Here is a 12,500-nt window from a genome sequence, read left to right on the forward strand (position 1 = left end):
CACACTGTCGCTGTGAACCGTCCAGGTTGTCACGGTGAAACTTTCACCGGGTCGCAGTTTGTCTCTGACACATGGATTAAAGAGTTAGAGAAACACTTGAATTAGTGTTTGATGGTTTTTACAGAACGAGATGTCTGTCTGTGCGTCTGTTCAGGAATTTGTGACCCGTCACAGCGTTCCTGAATTTTACTGGGTTGGTCTGTCGGACTGGAGGACCGGGCGGTGGGAGTGGGTCAACCAGACGCCGTACACGATAGAGCGCAGGTACGCCCTGTCGACCGCTCACCGATGATGCTCTCAAACTCAGCGCAGTTGGGTTTCTAAAACCAGACGAGAGCTAGGAGTCAATTTACTATAAATGAGTTTTCGTTTAGTTTTTTATTTCAGTTAACGAAGACGTTTTTAACAATTGGTTTTAACGTTCTTATCCATGTTAGTTAACATTGTGTGTTTGTGTGGCTTCCAGGCGCTGGGTGCCCGGTCAGCCCGACAGCTGGGCTCATCACGGCCTGGGCCCCGGGGACGAAGACTGCGCGCACCTGCACCGAAATGGACGCCTCAATGACTTGCACTGCTCCATCAAGTTGCGCTACATCTGCCAGAAACACAGCGTGCGTGTCTAAACAGCACCACCCAGCTCCACCCACACCGCTCACCTGATATTGTGGATCTGTTGTAGATTGTAACCAAAACACCACAACATGATCTGAACTGCTGTGACCGACCGTCAGGAAACTCATCATAGATTGGACACAAAACATCACCGATGAGCTGCCGTTAGAAACTCAAGACAATAATAAAAACAATAATAAAATATTGTAAACTTGCTTGAATGAAAATGAATGTTATCGTTTTGTGTGATACTAACCTTTAGAAATAGCATAGTATAATATTGTTTTAGGGCAAGACATTTTCGCAAAAATGTGTGGTTTTATGAAACGAAACTTCTACTGCCCTACTTACGCATCCATTCACTTCAACTTCTTTGAGCACATTTTGCATTTACACTCCAACTACCATTTTATTTCCATTCAGTTCTTAAACTTTAACTGCCACTTTACCCCCTTTTAGTTCTCACACTTCAAGTCACACTGCAACCTACATATTTTCAGCACTTTCTACTACAACTTCAACAGCCACTTGCCTCCCATTCAGTGCTTACACTTCAACTCCTTTCAATGCCTTGTGCTTACACTTTGACTGAAACTTCAACTCCTATCAGGACTATATCATATGCATTTCATTTCACCCTGTTTCAGTACTTACACTTCCAGGTCTTTTCTCGACTTACCAATCAAGTCACACTTCCACTGACACTAATGTCTTTCAGTCCTTACACTTCAAATGACATTTATTGACTTTTCTAATCCTTTCAGTGCTTTGCACTTCAGGGTTTACACTTCAGCTGAAACTCTAGAAATCAGTGCTGAAATCAGTACTTATTCATCAATTCACAATGCAATTCTTGCATTTATACTCCAACTACCACTTAATTTCCTTTCAGGGTTTGTATTTCAACTGTCACATCACCTCAGTGCTTACACTTCCAATTCATTTGACTGCTGACACTTAAAGTGACTCCTCCCAACCCTTGCATTTGAAATATTTCAAGTCCTTTAGTACTTCACACTTTGTGCTTACCCTTGACACTTCAACTGCTTTCGGTGCTTATACTTCATCTGAAACTTTAACTCTTTTAGCACTTGCATTGCAACTGCCAATTAAACATTTTCTTTGCTTCAGTTTTAACTGCCACTTCTTTCAGTGTTTCTGTTCAAACTGTCACTTCAACTTCAGCTACTTCTCCAACACAAATACACTTCAAAAGAATCAACATTTTAAGACATTTCACCTTTTCCCACTTGCTTCAACTGCAGTTTTTCAGTGGAAGCGAGTACACTTGCGCTTTCTTCAGAAAAGATTTGGCTTTCCTAGTTGTTGGTATACTTTAGTCTGGACTAGCAGCGTGACTTTGGCAGAGTTTCACTACACACACATATTGTTTTCCAGTTCAAAGTGCGTTTTGGTGGGCATTGACCCTCGGCTCAGTGTTTGGACAGCCAGGCTGTTTGTCAGTCTTCACCGTGAAGAAGAAGAGGGGGGACACACCGAAGGAGCAGAGAGACGGAGAGGGAGACATCGCCATGACGACTGAATACCATGACAATGTTGAAGATGACAGCAGCTCCTTCTGGAACAAAGGTACCTGTCTGTCTCTCCACCTGTCATGTGGTGTGACGAAACTGTGTGTTTTGTGAAGGTAGCTGGTGTTTGTTTTTTACTGATTGTACTTACTGTAGAATGAAAAAGTGACCTCCTTGTCTGTCTGTCTGTCTGTCTGTCTGCCCGCCTGTCTGCCTGCCTGTCTGTCTGTCTGTCTGTCTCTCTGTCTGTCTGTCTGTCTCTCTGTCTGTCTGTCAGAGGCTCCTCCTGTCTCTTTCTCAGGAGTCTCCAGGTTCAGACGCTGGTTGTTTCCTGCTCTGACAGCTACAGTCATCCTGGTTCTGATCATAGCACTGGGAGCCAGCAGTGAGCGCGCACGCACACACACAAACACACACACACACACACTCACACACACACACACACACACAGAAACTTCAAATACCAGGAAGTTAGATCCTGTTATTTCCAGAGATTATTTGCCAAAATCTGGTCACGTTTCGTGCTCCCCTCAGGACGAACTATAATAACTCTGCTGATCCTCTGACTTTCCATCTAGCGCCACCATCAGGTCGACATGTTAACGTGTCCGACACTTTGGTTTCTGACCAAATACCTGCAGAGCTGCTGACGTTCCCATCAGCCTCAGCTGCACTCTGTGTTTATTGCTAACCAGCTAATGTTAGCATGCTAACACACTAAACTAGGATGGTAAACATACCTGCTTAATATCAGCATGTTAGTGTTGTCATTGTGAGCATGTTAGCATGTTGATGTTAGCTTTAAGCTTGAAGCAGCCACACAGACCTGCTAGCTAGCGATGGGAATCACGGCTCTTTGAAGGGAGCCGGATTCTTTCCGAGATCCGGCTCCTTCATTCGGAAGCACGACTGCTAGTCGCTGCCGAAGTTACTTTCTTATTTGTTGCAAGAAATAAATAAATATGAAAGATTCTTCATCTGCAATGCAATTAAATATTCTGTCATATTGATGGTTAAAAAGTGGGATATGTCAAGAATAAATATCCTAGTTGCATAACAACAATAACATACAACTAGTGAAATAGTGTGGTTAACAAATAATTACTTAATTTTAGCATGTGTGTGCTTGTGTGTTGCTGTACTGTCATAACGCTAACGTGTGCCCGTAGTCTGACCTTGAAATGCTGTTAATACGGTGATTCACTGTAAGTGGATCAACGTTTTAGCTGCAGCCGTTACTTAAAGTATTTTTCATGCTAAAATGGCAGCTGACAAACGGTCTAAATCAGACACAAAGCGCTCTCAAAGCAGAGAGCAGCGTTTTAGAGGAAATGTTGTCCTAACACCATATAAACTGAAGAATAACATCAGAAAAATTTAATAATAATAATAAATTTTATGATTAATGATCTGCAGTTCTTTCCCAGGAACCCTGAGTGAAATATTCCTGGTTAATAATCATTTTAAAAACCGTGCTACATTTTAAACCCTTACACACACACAAAGTTACTGTACGTGATATTTTGCATCAGCTTGTACGTATATATTTATGTGTGTTTGTGTGCAGACACGAAGACGTTGAACCGACTGTGGTCTGTGGAGGAAAGTGTTTCCAACCTGACTGAATCACTGAGCGCCGCAAAGCAGCTCACCGAAGGTAACACACCTGTCTTTGTTCCTTCAGTCAGTGGATAGGGTATAAGGGATGATAACGGACTCCCAGGTTCTTCTCCTTCTTCAAAACTTAAATCTGATTCGTCTAGAATCTCCTGTTTCTCTACCCCAGGTGCAGCTAAAGACGTTCACCGCCTGAAGTTTGCTGTGGAGAACAACAAGGACCAGCTGACCTCAGGTCTGTCTGACTCAGCCTTCCCCTAAAACACACACTGCAGAACAATGATTCCTACCTCAGCAACACTCAACATACTTCTGTTATAATAATAATAACTGTATTATATTAACGCTGTGTGTACCTATACTGTGTGTGTGTGTTCAGTGTCGGAGGCGTTGAAGCAGCTGTCAACTCTGGATACTATCAGCAGGACGGTCGCCTCGCTCAAATGTTCCCTCGAACACATCATCAACAATAGTACACACACACACACACACACACACTCATCTTTACTGTGAACCTCATTATGTCCCCAGTTTCCAAAAATGTCCTCACTCTGAAGTCTAAATGTGAAATTGGTCCTCAGAGAGGCAGAAGTGCAAGAAGACACAGACGGTCATATAACTGTAGAATTGTCTTACGCTGTCTTTCTCCCTCTGTCTGCTGACCTGTCTGTCTCTCTGTCTGTCTCTCAGGTTCAGCAGTGGACGGCTGTTGTCCTCTGGGTTGGGATGTATTTGGCTCCAGCTGTTATTTCTTCAGTAAGACACCTTTGGCCTGGGACGATGCCAGAGACTGGTGCAACGGACACGAATCTCACCTGGTCATACTCAACACTGACGAGGAGTGGGTGAGACAGCCTGTCTGTCTGCCTGTCTGTCTGTTGAAAAGAAATATAATCTACGTAAAGAGTAAATAGCAGAGGACCCAAAGCTGACCCTTGTGGGACACCTTTATCTACATTTTGGAGGCTTGATTTCAAACAAGTTAAAGTTCCACCAGAAAGTTAAATCAGCTGTATGTCTCACTGTCCCTCTGCCTGTCTGTCTCTCTGGTGCAGGAGTTTGTGACTCGTCATACCATGGGCATCTTCTACTGGGTGGGTCTGACTGATGAGAGAACAGGGAAGTGGGAGTGGGTCAACCAGACGCCGTACGTCATGAACCGGAGGTGGGCTGTCTGACATCCTTTGTTTTTTTATGTCTTCCATCCAGCTGAAGCGACGCAAGCGTACGCCGGGAAAGTAATCACTACTATCGCACGAGTCGCAGTTTGTGACTAGAGTAACGTTACTGGTTCACTGTTCATGTAAGGGGGGATTTGGGGCAGGCAGCGAAAGAACGTCTCTCACCAAGTACGACTCGGTTTCCTTCGTTTGTACCAAAGAGCCGGATCGGATCGTTCGCGAATGTAACATCATTGAGTTAGACTGACAATGGTCTTCCCAAACAACAGACCGTGGCTCTCAAGATCAGTGAAAGATACACTGCAGAGGAAGCACTGGGCCTCCTTACGTGGTTCACACAAAGACTAAGCTCCAGTTCGAGGACAAAATTGAGGCAAAGTTTAATTGTAATCATTTAAAGGCAGCGCGGGATGGCAGACAACAACGACAGACCCCGAACCCCATATGTATTGAAGGCTTTGGTAACACCTTGAATGATTATTATTTAAGATGTGATTATGCCTAGGACCTACTGTATGCCAGATGACAAACAACCAGTCACACTGAACTTTAATTCCTGCAGAGTTAGAACCATGTTCAGGAAGAGCAAAACGGGAAGAAGGCAAAGTGTTGAACATCCGTGCAGATCAGCTGTGTGATCCGTTTAACTTTGTCCTCGGACCAGCAGAGTCCCTAGACTATGGAAGGAGTCGGCTGTTGTACCAGAAGCAAAGAAGGAGCTCAATGACTTCAGGCCAGAGGCATTAACTTCACTGCTAATCAAAGTGTTGGAGAGACTGCTCAGCAGCGTCGAGGGTCTTCTTCACCGCTCGCAGCTTCCATACAGATCAAACAGACGATGCAACCGCCACTTTACCCAACCGTCTCTAAAAGCACCTTGATGGAACAAAAACTCATGCAAGACTTTTATTTATTGGCTGATAAACTGCTACATCTGTTTAATCTTGATTTTAATATTGTCAAATGGATTGTGGACTTCCTCAGACGGTCAGAGTAAACGGTGTTGTGTCCAAGCAGCATTCGTCCTCCTGTCCCCTCTACTGTCCATTCTCTACACCGACGACTGGAGAAGTCACAGTTGCTGTCAGACTGTGGTCAGTGATCTTGCACAGCGGTGTGATGGTCACTTTCTGAGACTCAACATTTCCACCTTCCAAGACACTGTAGAGAGCTACGGCTAGCTTGGCATATGCAAGAAGGGACAACAAAGGCTGTATTTTCTTTGGAGGTTAAATGTTTTGCTATTCTACAGATCCAACATGGAATCACACAGCAGCTTCTCTGACAAATCACACTGAAAACTGAATCCATCATATTAAATCCAAACCTTCCCCTCCTTTAGGGTTGAGCTGCAACAGGTTCAAGTTCGGCATTTTATTTTTTTATATTTATTCTTCGTTGCAGCTTGTATCACGTCATTTGTTTTATTCTGAATTGCGAACAAAGTACTTTAAATATCTTCAATTATCTTAGTGTTTGTTTTTTTTGTACTTTCATGTTTCATGTTTGTGTTTTTATGCTGCAAAAAGAATTTGCTCTTGTGACTATACAGATCAGAACTGAATGGTACAAGTTCTGGACCTGGTCTAGACCGGGCAGGTGCATTAGGTTGTGGCAACGCTTGGATAAACTATTTTGTCGGACAACTCTGAGTGTTTGCTTGGCGAGGGCTTTTGGGAATATGGCTAATGTTTTTACAACAAGGGGACATGTTGTCAAGTGGGGACGTTTTGGAAAATAAACGTTTTTTGGTTGAAAAAAAATATATATATATTTGATGGAAATTTAGAGCATTTTGGAGAGTCTGATTCAGTACCTACCTTCACTCTTTCATTTATCTGTACTATAATTCCTTAAAAAATTAAATAAGCTGGTACTTACCAACTGACCACTGGCTCAGTTTCCCTTATAGATACCAACAACAGCTTCTTTCTGGGAATATCGGAAGGAATTCCAAAGCAAACCTGTTTCTGTTTTATCTGCGTGTTTCTGTTGTTTCCAGGCGGTGGCGACCCGGTCAGCCTGACAGCTGGTTGGACCACGGTCTCGGCCCCGGGGATGAAGACTGTGCTCACCTTCACGAGGACGGACGCCTCAACGACCTGCACTGCTCCTCCGTCATGCGCTACGTCTGCCAGAGACACACCCAGCGCAGCTGAACAGGCTCCACCCACACTGCTCGCCTCATACGTGTACGCATATCTACTGTAACACCATCAGATAATTTGATCCCAACTCATCAGACTATCTGCTTCTGTTGTGTCCACGTCAGTGCTGCTCAGACAAGCTGACGATGTCACGACACCTGGCCAATGAGGGCTGATATGTGTTAGTTAATCGTTAAGTCGAGGGTGTGAGGATGTGAGATCAGATCATTAGAGATTTGTGATCGGATGAATAATGTTGTACCTCTGTTTTAAAGGTGATATTTTATATTTCTCTTCATGTTCAGACTCAAACCAGCAGTGAATAAACTAACAGGTGTTGTGTGAATCACAGCTGGTGGATCTTCTTCCTCCATCGTCGTCCAGAAACTATTAAAACACATCAGCGAGCCGCTCTGCTGCACCTTCATCACCACGAACACACACACTGTAGTTTATTCTGACTCCGCCCCACACACACACCGTCCTGCTGCCCCAAACACTCACTACAGCACCACATGTGGATTCATCCGCCGCTGGAAATAGTCCCCAACAGATGCTCTGTTTCCTCCTGTTTGATAAAAACTACAGCGAGCAGCTGTTTGAGGAAACTACTGAGCCTTTTTAAACAGGAAACTACAGATCTGTGTTTTTAAAGGTCTTCAGCAGGAGCCAATGGGCTCGCAGCTGAGAGCCGCAGACAGGAAGTGAGACGGTACTGAGAGACGGACCGACATGTTGTTGACAATAAGACAAATAGAAAATATGATTAGCTTATATTATACAGAAACTCTGGGGTGTTAAACACAGCAATAGGACAATACAACAATTCAAATGTTAAAGAAGAGGAGAATTTATTAGACTGTAACTGTAATGAAAACTCGTATCCCTCCATAATGCAAAACTTTACACAGTTTAGAAAAAACATGCAGATGTACAGCCAAAACATTTTTTCCAAAATACAACAACAGCGCTAACAAGCTGTAAATCGGAGAAACTCTTTGGAAAGACCAAAAAATTAAACAAATACAAAAACCTTCAAGAGTTACAACATGTCAGAATATACTGAAAGTTTGTCCGAACACTGACTTTCTGGCACTAAAATATAGTTTAAAGCTGAAAACTGCTGAAGCTTCAAACTGAGGCTTTGCTGTTAGAACAAACAACAAACAACAAACCAGATTCAGGAGAAGAAATACTAAAACCTTCACTTGTTGGTCTAAAAGAAGTCCGCGCAGTCAGGAATGAGCCTATCGAACAGACAGCACTTATACATTTTTAACTGGGGAGCGTAAAACTTGCTAAAACCCCCAAATTCTCAGACTTCTGGAAACAAAGTTGACGGATAAAGTGGCCGTTGAGTCACGAGGGGAGGGGGCACTAAGAAATAAATTACAACCTAAGTATGTTTGTAATTACTCGGTACATATTTACATATTTATATTTGCCACACTATTCTTTATATTTGTCCAATGAACCTCAATAAAGTTAGTTTCTAAGTGAAAGGGTGTATTAAGCTCGGTAACGGTTTGATACGATGTTATGACAAAATATAAAAGCTGTTTTTGAGGCAATATCAACACTGTCTTACCCATTTTCCTACTTTACCTACGTTATAACAACAGTAACAATAAAATAGTACTAAAAGAATACTGAATGTAGTATATATAAGTTGTTACCGCCTGGTCTTATTATTATTATTATTATTAATAAATATTATTATAAAATTATTATTATTATAAATATTATTTTCCATATTTGTTCCGGTATGCATATTTTATCGATACCGCCTATATACTAAATATGTACGAAATAATTATACAGTAAGTTGCAGGTTGTAATCTAAAATGTTACCAAAAAACAGAAATCCAGCAAACAGCTACAAATTAAACAGTTTTAAAAGTTGTCGCTGGTGCTCTTTAAATGTAGTCCGACTATAGAGTTAAAAAACTACAACACCCAACCACAATAAAGTGCATCGACATGTATCACGGTAAATTTAAACACCATAAAATACTTAAAAAATACATAAATACTATAAATGATCAAGTATAAATGTTAAAAATAATAAGTTACAAACCAAACTTTAAAAACAACAACTCCCATCAGGCATCAGTGGACGGTCGGTCAGTCGGTCAGGTGAAATGCTCGGCTCAGGATGAGTTCAGTTGTGGCCCCGCCCAGGTGACACGCCTCCAGGACACACACCAGCCTCTGATTGGCCAGCTGGGCCGCCATTCTGATGAGGTCAGCTGAGAGAGGGGGGGGGGGGCATCTTTCTTAAATTTGACTAAAGCTAAAAGTACGTTTTGTCAAAAAAATAACTAAATCAGGTGTGTGTGTGTGTGTGTGTGTGTGTGTGTGTGTGGACTGACCTGGTGAAGGTGGAGGTGTGTGTGAGGAGAAGGCTCCGTGGGATAAGATGGAGATCCAGGTGTTGGGGTGAGGGAGGAGGGGAGGAGAGGGGGAGGAAGAGGAGGAGTGAGGGAGGAAGACGGCGTCCACCAACACAGCGTCCGACAGAGCTGCAGAGAGAAAAAGGTCTGTTATACTTTTATTAATTTAGTTATTAGTTGGGACAGTGCGCATTAATAAACATCGCTGTAAACGTGCCAGAGTTGACCAAGAGGCTGTTTGTGATGTGTAGTCCTGGACAGGTGTGACAAACACGACGCTAATTTAAATGACGCAGAGCAATAATCACACAGGACGCCATTATACTACACCGTCGGGAACTATTTAACACAGATGAGGGATATTAATGTTAATATGGACTTAATAAGAAACACTTTGCTGCATTATTATTATTAGACACTAACTGAAACATGCAAAGCGGAAGCTCAGACATATACAGAAGAAGAAATGCACAAACAGCAGACAGACAGACTGACAGTAAGGTGCCATTGAGTTTGACAGAGCTGCTAATGAACCGTTTCTGTAAATGAACTGCGTCCCGTTCAGAACACGACGTCTGCAGTCTGTTCCTATGTTGGCATTATAATCTAATATAATACATCATCTAATAATTCATAAGCCAGTCTAACAGAGAGCTGGGAAACGGTACACAGTTAGAGATGAAGAAGCCGCGTTATGGTATGAAGGTAACGAGCCATTCTGCCGGGACCGGTGGGTAAATGCAGGGATCTTATTTTACTTAATTTATTTCACCACATTAACAGACAACACGAAATCATCAACTCTCAATAAACAAAACCAGTAAACTGAAAGACAAATAAAGACGCAGCTAACAGCGCAGAGAATAAAATACTTTCAGTTGTCGAGCTCCTCGTATGTCACTAGTTAACGAACCCGGCTGTTGTAATTAAACGAATGTTACATTTAAAAAGTACCTCTCAGTCTCAGAGTGTAGTAGTCCTCGAGGGCCGACTCGAACCTCCCGGCCCCGGCCGCGGCCGCCCTCTCCCCCATCGCCACGGCGACCGCCTGCTCCTCCCTTTGGGCGTGGTCATAACGCATCGGCAGCGTCTCCACGGCGACCAGCGGGAAGGCAGGGAGGAGGGGGGCGGTGACGAAGGACGAGGTGTCATCATCATCGTCGTCGTCGTCGTCTTCATCAGCGTTTGTGTTTTCTAGAAACTCCATGGAGGCTTCAAACAGAATGACTGCAGGCAGAGAGGACTTATTATTATTATTATTATTATATTATCATCATCATCATCATCATCATCATCATTATTATCATCGTATATGACACACACATTCCTGTTTGGGACACTTGTAGGGACCACTGTGTTTTCGGTCACTTGTGAGGACCGTACTTTGCAGTGGTCAGACGTGAATCAGGCGGGATTGATGAGGACAAATATCACTTCAAATTAACAAGTGAAAACACACACACACACACACACACACACACATCTTTGATTGACAGCTGTCATCATGTCACCCTGATGCCTGATGGGAGTTGCAGTTTTAAACTCTGATTTGTAACTTATTATTTTCTGAAGGTCTCATACTTGTAGTATTTATAAAAGTGTTTGACTCTACCGGGATACATTGTGGTGCGTGATCACATGTAAAACACACACTCTTACCTGTCCTGTTGTTGTGTTCTGGTTGCAATGTGACCCGCGGATGTCTGCAGAGACAGACGACAGTTTATCTTCTGCGTTGATAACATTTAAAGGAGCTCAGAGCAGCAGCGGGAGCTCTGATTGGCCAGACCCCGCACTGTTCATCTGGACTGGTTTCACTTTATAAAGAGTTTGTGTGATCCAACCAGACACATATTATATACTATATTGTGCTGATAAGTTCTGTTTTTCCAGACCAACATAAGAAAAAAGGGTTCTGACAGTGAAGCCGTGGCCTGATTATAAACTTAGATATTTAAAGTAGAAGTTATCTGAATGTTTCAGAACAATAACACATGCTGTAGCACGTCTCTGCTGAATACGCTTATTAAAGTTTTGGAGAAATGAAAAACAAAACGTGACCGCTGGTAAGGAGAAGCGTGACTCGCCTCTTCTTTGGAGTTTCGGCCGGCAGCAGCTGCTTCCTCTTACACGACTTCCTGCTGAAACACACAGTTCGACTGTGAATCCACAACACCGAAAACAACCGAGTGAAGAGAAACAACGAATCGTGTTTTTTTAACGTCTCACCCGAGTCTGGGGTCCGGAGGGCGGGGCGTCAGCTGACCGGCAGCTGGAGAGAAAGAGGAAGAGGAGGAGGAGGGAGGAGGCCTGAACGAGCGAGGGGTGGAGGCCAGAGGGAGGAGAGAGGAGGAGGAGGAGGAGGAGAGAGAGGGGGAGGGAGACGGGCGAGGGGAGGAGGAGGAGGAGGAGGAGGAGGGGGAGAGAGATGAAGCTCGGTCTGTCCAAAACAAACAGCGATCCTCCTGAGGGAGAACAGTGATGTGGCCGTCATACAGGTGTGTTTGACCTGCAGTTCGGATCATTCACACTTTAGATGTGCAGGTGCGTCTGACTGCGTGTGTGCGCATGCTCCTGTTTGTGATGTTGGTTTAAAACTTATCGTGACCATAAACGAGACGAAAAACAAACGAATAAGATCAAATAACGGAAAATCGTGTGTGTGTGTGTGTGTTTAGCAGTCACCTCCCCTCTGCGGCTGTACGTAACCATGGTAACAGTTGCCTGGATGCAGAAGGTGCGTCGCTCCCGGTAACAGAGCCTCTCCACCTCCCTCTGAAGCTCCGCCCCTCGGAGGAAGCCCGGCTCACCTGCGCGCGCACACACACACGCACACGCACGCACACACGCGCGCGCATGCACGCACACACACGCGCACGCACGCACACGCACACGCCACACGCACACACACACACCACACACACGCACACACACGCGCACGCGCACACACCCGCGCACACACGCGCGCACATGCACACACACACGCACACACACACACTTTGCTCTAACAAAGTTCAC

General features: G+C 43.9%; 4 protein-coding genes across 18 annotated transcripts in view; 2 read left to right on the forward strand and 2 right to left on the reverse strand.

Annotated features, from left to right (window-relative positions):
- LOC122870244 (asialoglycoprotein receptor 1-like) overlaps positions 1–806 on the forward strand; it is an 8,076-nt gene extending 7,270 nt beyond the window's left edge. Inside the window, exons 8-9 of the mRNA XM_044184308.1 lie at positions 155–264; positions 467–806. Coding sequence (XP_044040243.1) covers positions 155–264; positions 467–623 — 267 coding nt within the window. The 3' untranslated portion in view covers positions 624–806. The remainder of the gene's footprint in view (positions 1–154; positions 265–466) is intronic.
- Positions 1–12,500, reverse strand: part of LOC122870097 — a 387,819-nt gene that overhangs the window by 232,728 nt on the left and 142,591 nt on the right. The gene's annotated exons all lie outside the window — the stretch shown is intronic.
- asgrl2 (asialoglycoprotein receptor-like 2) lies at positions 1,666–7,440 on the forward strand. The gene is made up of 8 exons (XM_044184320.1): positions 1,666–2,202; positions 2,422–2,529; positions 3,712–3,801; positions 3,931–3,996; positions 4,141–4,233; positions 4,452–4,606; positions 4,817–4,926; positions 6,945–7,440. The coding sequence occupies exons 1-8, from the start codon at positions 2,145–2,147 to the stop codon at positions 7,099–7,101; spliced, it is 837 nt and encodes a 278-aa protein (XP_044040255.1). The 5' UTR covers positions 1,666–2,144; the 3' UTR covers positions 7,102–7,440.
- Positions 7,916–12,500, reverse strand: part of si:ch73-71d17.2 (RPA-related protein RADX) — a 12,650-nt gene continuing 8,065 nt past the window's right edge. For 2 of the 3 annotated variants that reach the window (XM_044183894.1, XM_044183896.1), the window contains exons 13-19: positions 12,168–12,292; positions 11,712–11,947; positions 11,570–11,623; positions 11,142–11,185; positions 10,437–10,709; positions 9,462–9,611; positions 7,916–9,338 (exon numbers count right to left, since the gene is read on the reverse strand). In XM_044183894.1, the coding sequence (XP_044039829.1) occupies positions 9,214–9,338; positions 9,462–9,611; positions 10,437–10,709; positions 11,142–11,185; positions 11,570–11,623; positions 11,712–11,947; positions 12,168–12,292 (1,007 nt within the window). In that variant the 3' untranslated portion in view covers positions 7,916–9,213. The remainder of the gene's footprint in view (positions 9,339–9,461; positions 9,612–10,436; positions 10,710–11,141; positions 11,186–11,569; positions 11,624–11,711; positions 11,948–12,167; positions 12,293–12,500) is intronic. The other variant, XM_044183895.1, reaches the window with a different exon arrangement.

Source organism: Siniperca chuatsi, linkage group LG22, assembly GCF_020085105.1.
Source record: "Siniperca chuatsi isolate FFG_IHB_CAS linkage group LG22, ASM2008510v1, whole genome shotgun sequence".
Lineage (NCBI taxonomy): Eukaryota > Metazoa > Chordata > Actinopteri > Centrarchiformes > Sinipercidae > Siniperca > Siniperca chuatsi.